At 43.9% G+C, this 10432-nt stretch overlaps 1 protein-coding gene across 1 annotated transcript; it reads left to right on the top strand.

Annotated features, from left to right (window-relative positions):
- Window positions 1-8881: 8881 nt before the first annotated feature.
- LOC110919198 (RNA-binding protein 33-like) lies at window positions 8882-9949 on the top strand. Its single transcript, XM_022163475.2, has one exon. The coding sequence runs from the start codon at window positions 8882-8884 to the stop codon at window positions 9947-9949; it is 1068 nt and encodes a 355-aa protein (XP_022019167.2).
- Window positions 9950-10432: the final 483 nt, after the last annotated feature.

Below are 10432 nucleotides of genomic sequence, written 5' to 3'. Positions count from 1 at the left end.
GTTGTTTAAATGCTTGTTAGTGCTTGATTGTTGATGTTGTTGCTATAAAAGGCTTGTTTGATGATAAAAGTGATTGCTTGAAATGATTTTGTGTCTTAATGAAAATAATCCGGTTTTGTGTTAAATGGTTTTGTTATTCGGTTAATGCTAGATGCTTGTTAGGATGATTTTGACCAAGTGGTATGCATGATTTGCTTGATCTCATGAGTTTTGGTTAATGATGAATCATGCTAGGCTAGGAACCGAGAATAATAATGCCGATTATGCTCATTAATGTTAAAACGGATTGTGTTAAATATGTGTTCTTTGAACTTATAGTTTCATGCTTAAATGATGAATGTGGTTTGAATATTGTTTGATTATATGATGAACAGTTTGAAGATGGTTTGTATATTCAAAAATATGTGTGTTTGATCCATTTTAGACAAGGGTTAGACAAGAAAACATGTTTTAGTGGCATAGTACAATCTGATTTCATGAAATTGCAATTCTATTGGCCAGTACTGTTTGCAGGTTCTAGAAGGATTTCTGTGCACGTAATCACGGTTGCGAGTCGGAACCTTTGGTTGCGACTCGAGACCACAGCAGGATTTGTCGAGACCTCCCGGTTGCGAGTCGTAATCAACGTGTATCGAACCCGGTTGCGAGTCGTAACCACTGTTACTGAGTCGGAACTGCTGGTTGCGAGTCGTAACCTCTGGTTGCGACTCGTAACCAAAACGTGATGAACCGAGACCTCAGTTGCGAGTCGCAACCTCGGTTGCGAGTCACTCTTGTCTCGACTGGACTGTTTTAGAGTTATTGGGCTTTTGACTGTTGGGCTTACTGTTGACTGGACTGCATGTTTGCCACTGCTGATTTTATGTTAGGGCTAACCCAATGACCCAACTGTTTGTGTATTGCATGTTATACGTGTTCGCTATGTGTTTATTTGTACCCGACTTGACCCATATTTGGTAACCATGTTAGGACGTGGTGACCAACATACTTAACCAAGTAACGTATCATACCGAGCAACCCAAGGTGAGTTCACAACTTAAAAGCATGCGTCCCGGTGGTTTGGGACACGAGACTAAAACAACCCTATCCCCTTGTAAAGGGGATACCATTTACATTCCTTCCCTAGTTATTGGGAACAAACTTACTTTTCCTTCCCTTGTCATTGGGAAACCTTTTAGTTAATTACTGTTTATACGGAATGCAACCAAACGGCACTAAACGCAACTCTATCACTCAAGTCCACTACATAATACCGATTAGTCGCCGGGGCCAGGCGAACGGGTTATTAGTTGATAGCGCTATTTAGGTCTTACCAGCCTCACACCGTGCCATGGTATGGGATCGGTCGTGAACTAATGTACTCAGGCATCCGTCAATGATGATAGAACATTGACATCGGGGCATCCTGCGGAAACGCAAACGGTTACCTAGTGTTCGGTATTGGAAAAACAGTTTAGTCGCTAACTTTTGGGGTAGCTCCCCATGGCATGTATAAACGGATAAATTAACTGGTGAAACAAGTTTTTGGAATTAAAACTGGACAACTAGTGAACTCACTCAGCATTATTGTTGACCCCTTACTGCATGCTTTGCAGGTGGCCAGTGACTGGAGCAGCTGCTTGGGATGTGTAGTGGTCGTCTGCCCGTGTGTTGGGCATTTAAAATTTATCATGACTTACCTTATGAACGTTGTTTAAAACTGTTTATCTATGCTTCCGCTACTTATTACTGTTTGAACTTGAAACCTTAAACTCTGAACTTGATATTTGCTAATCTTATGGTTAGTAAGTATTACTGTTGTTATCAACTTAATTATTCAGTATAATTGGTGGCTGGATCCTGGTCAGTCACGCCCTCAAAGCGGGTGCTATCCGCAGGTGGATTTTGGGGGTGTGACAGATTGGTATCAGAGCCATTGGTTATAGTGAACTTGGTTTTTAAAAAAGGGGAAAAATCTTTTTGAGAAAAACCAGACTATAACCCGTGACTCGTGACGACACTACACTCCAAGTGCAAGGCTCGACTTATCTGACCTCGTAGCTCGGACCCATAGTTACTTGCTTAACTGTCTTATGCTTTCTACTTTACTATACGTACTAGTTTGCCTGATTAGATAGATACGCCTTCTCTCTTCTATCTTATTCTCGCTATGTTACGACACCACACTCATACTATGTTTTCTGGTTATGAAGACAATGAGTGGACGCGGACGAGGAAACGTCAACATGACTCAGGCTCAGTTCACTAACCTGCTCAACACAGTGGCTGCAGCTTTCGCAGCTCACCCTATAGGTAAGCTCGTTGTTTTAGGATGTTTAGATCCTACCGCCACATCGTCTTTTCGCCTCTAAACCTATTTCGCTTCACTCCTCACAACAGGTCAGCCTGCGCCTGTGCAACCACGTGTTTGTACCTTCAAGACCTTCATGGACTGCAAGCCTCTTCCATTCAGTGGCACTGAGGGTGCCATAGGTCTTATACACTGGATCGAGAAGGTCGAAGCTGTTTTCGCTGTCTGCGAGTGTCCCCCTGCTAATTGGGTGAAGTTTGCTACTGGTACTCTTGAGGGAAGCGCACTTTCATGGTGGAAGGCGCAAATTCAAATGCTTGGGTTGGAGACTGCAAACGCTACTGCGTGGGAGGATTTTAAGGATATGATCAAGGAAGAGTACTGTCACAGGGATGACATCCACAAACTCGAGGACGAGTACTATGAACTCAAGATGGTTGGGTCAGAGATTGAGACCTACACCAAACTGTCCAACGACTACGCTGCTCTTTGTCCAAACTTGTCCCGACCCATGTACCGAAGGATCGAATTGTACATCAAGGGCTTAGTCCCAGAGATCAGGAGCCATGTAACCTCGGCCAACCTCACTGCCATACAGCCCGTGGTTCGTCTTGCCCACAAACTCACCAATCAGGCTGTGGAGGAAGCCAGGTTGCCCAAGAGGATCAGTGCTGCGGAAGGAAGTTCTAGTGATGGTAAACGAAAGTGGGATGGAAATCAGGGCAAAGATGCTAACCCTACTCAAGCCCCAGCTCAGCAAAGGAAAACTGACAACAACAATGGCACTCAGCAACAGGGTGGCTACCGGGGAAGCTACCCTAAGTGCAACAAGTGTAACAGGCACCACAATCGGGCATGCAACAAGGGTCAGTGTCAGCGATGCCACAAGATGGGGCACGAAGCCAAGGATTGTAGAAGTCAGTTCCCAGCAAGGCAGAATCAGCAACAACCCCAACAGCAACAGCAGCAGGGAAACAACCGAGCATGTTTTAAATGTGGGGCAACAGGGCACATGCGAAAGGATTGCCCTGAACTGAATCAGAATCGCAACAACAATCAGGGAGCTGGGAACAATGAGCAAAACAACAATGCTGGAAATGCAAGGGGAAGAGCTTTCGTGATTGGAGCTGGAGAAGCAAGGAACGATCCCAACGTCGTGGCGGGTAAGTTCCTACTTGATGATCGTTATGTTTCTGTGTTATTTGATTCCGGTGCCGATGCCAGTTATGTATCCCTTCGCATTAGTAAGAAACTTAAGCACTCGCCTGCATTATTAAGATCTAAGCACATCGTCGAGATAGCTAATGGTAAGAACATCGAGGCCACGCACATGATCCACGACTGCACACTAGAATTGCCTGGTCACACGTTTAGTATCGATCTTTTCCCCGTCAAACTTGGAAGCTTCGATGTCGTCATTGGTATGGATTGGTTATCCAAACATCGCGCCGAGATCCTCTGTCAAGAGAAAGCAGTCCGTATACCTCGTCGTTCTGGCCAACCCCTCATCGTCCAAGGCAACAAAGGTGGAGAAGTCACAGGCATTATCTCGCTTTTAAAAGCCCAGAAGTGTTTACAAAAAGGGCACACCGCTATCCTAGCACTTGTCACCAGCACCCACGAAAAGGAAAAGAGGATTGAAGATTTTCCTGTAGTACGTGACTATCCCGAGGTATTTCCTGAGGAACTACCTGGACTCCCTCCCCACCGTCAGGTCGAATTCCAAATCGAGCTAGCTCCCGGAGCAGCACCCATAGCTCGTGCACCGTACCGTTTAGCCCCTGCAGAACTGAAGGAACTCTCTACGCAACTACAGGAACTATTGGATAAAGGATTTATCCGTCCTAGTTCATCACCCTGGGGAGCCCCAGTACTCTTTGTCAAGAAGAAGGATGGCACATTCCGAATGTGCATCGACTATCGTGAGTTGAACAAGGTTACCATCAAGAATCGTTACCCTCTCCCGCGCATCGACGACCTATTCGATCAGCTGCAAGGATCGAGCTACTATTCTAAGATTGACCTGCGATCAGGCTATCATCAGCTGAGAGTTCGTAATGAAGACATCTCTAAGACTGCATTTAGGACCCGTTATGGTCACTATGAATTTCTCGTTATGCCTTTTGGAATGACCAACGCGCCGGCAGTGTTCATGGATCTTATGAACCGCGTATGTAAGCCCTACCTCGACAAATTCGTGATTGTGTTTATCGACGACATCCTGATTTATTCGAAAAGTCAAGAGGAGCATGAACAACACCTACGCCTTATTCTGGAACTCCTTCGCAACGAGCAGCTGTACGCCAAATTCTCTAAATGTGACTTCTGGCTTCGAGAAGTCCATTTCCTCGGCCATGTGGTTAATAAGAACGGAATTCATGTTGACCCAGCCAAGATCGAATCGATAAAGAACTGGCCTACGCCTAAGACTCCCACTGAAGTCCGCCAATTTTTGGGTTTGGCAGGCTACTACCGCAGATTCATTCAGGGATTCTCAAAGATTGCACAGCCCCTCACTATACTCACTCAGAAAGGCGTCGCCTACAAGTGGAACGAAGCACAGGAATCTGCTTTTCAGAGGCTTAAGGATAACCTCTGCAGCGCTCCTATTCTCTCGTTGCCGGAAGGTACTGACGACTTTGTGGTTTACTGCGATGCATCTATTCATGGGCTCGGTTGCGTGTTGATGCAACGCGAGAAAGTTATTGCCTACGCCTCTCGACAACTCAAGACGCACGAAAAGAACTACACGACGCATGACTTGGAACTGGGAGCAGTGGTTTTTGCTCTTAAGATATGGAGACATTACCTGTACGGTACCAAGTGCACTATTTACACCGATCACAGGAGTCTCGAGCATATCTTTAGGCAAAAGGAATTGAACATGAGACAACGTCGATGGGTCGAACTCTTGAATGACTACGAATGCGCCATCAAATACCATCCGGGCAAGGCCAATGTCGTGGCAGACGCCCTCAGCCGAAAGGACACTATACCAAAGCGCGTGCGAGCATTGCAACTTACCATCCAGTCTAACCTCCCTACCCAGATCCGAAATGCTCAAGTTGAAGCATTGAAGCCGGAAAACATCAGGGCTGAGTCTCTGCGAGGGTCGAGGCAGCAACTAGAACAGAAAGAAGATGGCGCTTACTATGTAACAGGGCGCATTTGGGTTCCACTCTATGGAGATTTACGTGAACTCGTGATGGATGAAGCCCACAAGTCCCGCTACTCAGTACATCCTGGTTCGGACAAGATGTACCACGACTTGAAGACTACGTATTGGTGGCCTGGGATGAAGGCCCACATAGCAACATACGTCAGCAAATGTTTGACTTGCGCCAGAGTCAAGACAGAGTACCAAAAGCCAGCAGGTCTACTCCAACAACCAGAAATCCCGAAATGGAAATGGGAGCAAATTTCCATGGATTTCGTTACAGGGCTACCTAGGTCTCAACGCGGAAATGATGCTATTTGGGTAATAGTAGATCGATTGACCAAGTCCGCGCACTTTCTGGCTATTAAGGAAACAGACAAGTTTTCTACCTTGGCGGAAATTTACCTAAAGGAAGTAGTTTCGAGGCACGGAGTGCCAACCTCAATTATTTCCGACCGAGACGCTCGTTTTACTTCGGAATTGTGGCAAACTATGCACAAATCCTTTGGCTCACGTCTGGACATGAGCACCGCATATCACCCGCAAACGGATGGACAGTCCGAACGCACCATCCAAACCCTAGAAGACATGCTTAGAGCGTGTGTGATCGATTTTGGCAAGAATTGGGAGAAGCATCTACCGCTAGTAGAGTTCTCTTACAACAACAGCTACCACACCAGTATTCAGGCAGCACCTTTTGAGGCATTGTACGGTCGTAAATGCCGGTCACCTCTCTGCTGGGCGGAAATCGGTGATAGTCAAATCACGGGCCCAGAGATGGTGGTAGATACAACGGAAAACATTGCCCAGATCAGACAACGCATGGCGGTAGCTCGTGACCGTCAGAAGAGCTACGCTGATAAGCGTAGAAAACCATTGGAATTCCAGGTCGGTGACCGGGTTCTACTTAAAGTCTCACCCTGGAAGGGTGTGGTTCGCTTTGGTAAACGGGGCAAGCTTAATCCGCGATATATCGGACCATTCGAAATTACCGAGAAGATCGGTAAGGTTGCTTATAGATTGAACCTACCTGAAGAACTGAGTGCGGTACACAACGTTTTTCACGTATCCAACCTGAAGAAGTGTTTGTCGGATGAAACACTTGTGATTCCTTATAAGGAATTGACTATTGACGAACAGCTACACTTTACTGAGGAACCGATTGAGATCACGGATCGAGAGATCAAAATCCTCAAACGTAGCCAGATACCTCTTGTACGAATCCGTTGGAACTCGCGACGTGGCCCAGAGTATACCTGGGAGCGGGAAGACCAGATGAAGCACAAGTATCCCCAGTTGTTCCCAAACGAAAACCCCAGCACTGAAGCTACGAACGAATTTCGGGACGAAATTCCAAACTAACGGGGGGATGATGTGACACCCCGTTGAAACGCTTTCACTTACGCTAGCTTGACAGTGGCTGCCTTAACTTTCGGGACGAAAGTTCTTAAAACTTGGGGATAATGTGACACTTCGGATTTTCCCGGACAACCATTCCTGTATTCAACCTACTTGTATATATATATATATGACTTATATATTAAATGAAAAAGTTGTGTATTGTTTTGATGTTCTATGTGATCCTTGCACTGTGTGTATGTATGATATGTATATACATATATAGGCATGAGTGTGTATTATATATATATGAGCCGAGACCCGCAAACCCGACTCGAGACCACCCGGTCTCGAGTGAACCGTGAACAACAAAAGGGGCCGGTTGTTTGGTTTGGGCCGGTTAAGGCCTTGTGACCGAGAACCCAACCCGGAACACCCCTAAGCCCACTCGAGATCCTATATAAACCAACTCTCCTCTCCCTTAACCATTTTTACAACACTTTCCTACTCTCCTCTCATCTCCTCTCACTAAACCCTAAAACCCTAAGATCATCAACCTCCTCTCATCTCCTCTTCCTACTCGGAACCAACCGGAGACACCAAGGCTCGCGGATTCAAGCTCAAGATCATCTTTCGGAGCTTAGTTTATCGAATTCTTGGACCACTACTTCTAACCGGTTAGCATGAATATTTCTACAAGTTGTTTAAATGCTTGTTAGTGCTTGATTGTTGATGTTGTTGCTATAAAAGGCTTGTTTGATGATAAAAGTGATTGCTTGAAATGATTTTGTGTCTTAATGAAAATAATCCGGTTTTGTGTTAAATGGTTTTGTTATTCGGTTAATGCTAGATGCTTGTTAGGATGATTTTGACCAAGTGGTATGCATGATTTGCTTGATCTCATGAGTTTTGGTTAATGATGAATCATGCTAGGCTAGGAACCGAGAATAATAATGCCGATTATGCTCATTAATGTTAAAACGGATTGTGTTAAATATGTGTTCTTTGACCTTATAGTTTCATGCTTAAATGATGAATGTGGTTTGAATATTGTTTGATTATATGATGAACAGTTTGAAGATGGTTTGTATATTCAAAAATATGTGTGTTTGATCCATTTTAGACAAGGGTTAGACAAGAAAACATGTTTTAGTGGCATAGTACAATCTGATTTCATGAAATTGCAATTCTATTGGCCAGTACTGTTTGCAGGTTCTAGAAGGATTTCTGTGCACGTAATCACGGTTGCGAGTCGGAACCTGAGATTGACAGAAACATAAAGAATGACTTGTTGATACAATCACACATGAGCAATGATTCGCTTAAACAGCTTGTCAGATACCACCCGAATCACCCAGAACTGAAAGTTGGTGCTGAATTCTTTGGTTTTATAAAAGATGCAAACTACGTTGATCCAGATCCAGTTGATCATCAGAACTGGAGAAACGAAGCTGAAATGAAAGAGGCATCGTATGCTGAAGAGTTGAAAATTCTTGAAGATTTCAAAAACGCCAAGAATGAATGGTATGTGAAAGAAACAGGGAGAAGACGCGGAAAGGCCACTCCTATTGTTCAAAAGGTTGAGGGATCTTCTTCACAACCAAAGAAGAAGCAAAAGAAAGCTGCGAAAACGTCTTTGATTGATGAGCCTGAAGAAGATGAAACAGTGGTAGCTGCGGAAGAAGATCCATTTAATCTTGAAGAACATTTGTTGTTTGATACTGAAGTCTTAGAGACAGGGCCAACTGTGGAAGTTGAAGCTGAGCATGTTGTGAATGTTGGGGCTCAAAAAGGAAAAGATAAAGTTATTGATGACATTGAGGGAGATGACGTTGATAAAGACACTACAAGCTCCTCGAGTTCTTCAGAAGAGGAAGTTGATGAAACTGAACGTTTACGAAGAATCCAGGAAGCAACAAAACAAGAAAAATTGTTGAGAAAGAGAAAGAGACAGGAAAAGGACGATGATGATGCTTACATTCCTTCTCCAGAACATGTTTCCGAATCACAATCTCCTCCAGGTGGTAGAAAGAAAAGCTGGAGCTCGAAAGAAAGTAGTTTCTCCAAAGATTCGCAAAGTTACACCTAAGATTAAAATGGTGAAGATTGTGCTAAAGAAGAAGACAACCAAAGAAACCAAGAAACCACCAACACCACCACATGAACCAACACCACCACAATCACCAATCCAATCACCACCCCGACAACCTACACCACCACAACAATCCTCACCACCTAAACAACCAACACCACTAAGACAACCATCACCTATTCATCATTCACCACTACATCATTCACCACCACCACAACAAACCCTTCTTACTTCGCAAGAAATTTTTCAAACACCTCCACTCACCCAAGGTCAACTAACACCTGGTTCTGCGGGGTACCGAAACTTTCCAAATGTTCCTTCAAATTTGAATGTGAGCCTTGATGATGATGGAGATTTTGATTTCGCAAACACCTCACAAGTAAAGAATGTTGAAAAGAAGGTTGATGAAGTGATTGCTGAGAACAAGAAAGTTATAGATCATGAAAGAATTCTAGAAATGTGTGTGAAGAGGTTGGAGAATGATAACAAAGAGTTGGTGAAAAATATTGATTCTGATCAGTCAGAGATAGACATCTTGAAAGTAAGAATTGCTGAGCTTGAAGAAGAAAAGGCTCGACGAGATGAGCAAAATGAATACTTCAAGTTGAAGAACAAAGAATTAGAAGCAGCTAAAGCGTTCAGAGATCATGAGTTCTATATGCTGAATAAAGTTGTTGAAAGCATGCTCGGAACGTCTGTAGAACAAAAGTTTGAAGAGCTGCAAGTTGAAGAGCTCAGAGCGCAACGTCAAGCCGAGATAGATGAACAAATGAAAGAAAAGGGTAATGGAGTTGAAGGAAGTTCTGCAGTGACAGAAAGATCGATTGTTCCTTCCATGGTCGTTGAAAATCCCGATCCTATCTCTGCTGTTTCTGGTCTTTTTGAGGATTATACTCCTCTTGATGAGTTGATTGGTAATAGTGATGAAGATGATGATGAGGAGGATGAAGAGGAAGATGAAAAAGATGAGAAAGTCTATTCTGCGAGCAGTCATGGTTCTGGTAAAGACGATGATGACGATGATGCTCAGGGTGGTACAGGGTTGAAGGTTACTGAGGCTTCTACTGAATAGAATGTTGATAATTTGATGAACGATTCAGTAAATGAAGAATCAGGGGGAGCAGATGGAAAGGGGGAGTCGAGTGATGCACAAAATGTTCAACAATCTGAGAAATTGATCTTGAGGTTGGATACTTATCGTGAAGAAGGAGAGCATTTTCATAGATATACGCTGGAAACGATCAGAGAAATGATGCGTATGGTGACTCCTGACTTTAAATTCGACTTTGAAGAAGAATTGAATGCTTTTGACATCAATCAACAGCGTGATTACGAGTATAAATATGTTAAAGATGATGATATGTATGATAGAGTCGAAGTTGAAGATTGGACGGATGACGAAAGTGTTAATGAAGATACTTCACAGTTGCCAACGTTGATGGAATTCTTTACTGAGGAGAATCGTGACGAGTTGAGAAGAAAGGTAGCTGAGATTTTGAAAGATAAAAACTTTGACGGCACTCCAAAAGATATGGCAAAAGAAGAAAGGAAAAAG

This window comes from Helianthus annuus, chromosome 16 (assembly GCF_002127325.2).
Source record: "Helianthus annuus cultivar XRQ/B chromosome 16, HanXRQr2.0-SUNRISE, whole genome shotgun sequence".
In the NCBI taxonomy this organism is placed as follows: Eukaryota; Viridiplantae; Streptophyta; class Magnoliopsida; order Asterales; family Asteraceae; genus Helianthus; species Helianthus annuus.
Note: the sequence above shows the minus strand (reverse complement) of the source record. Positions and strands in the feature narration are given on the sequence as shown.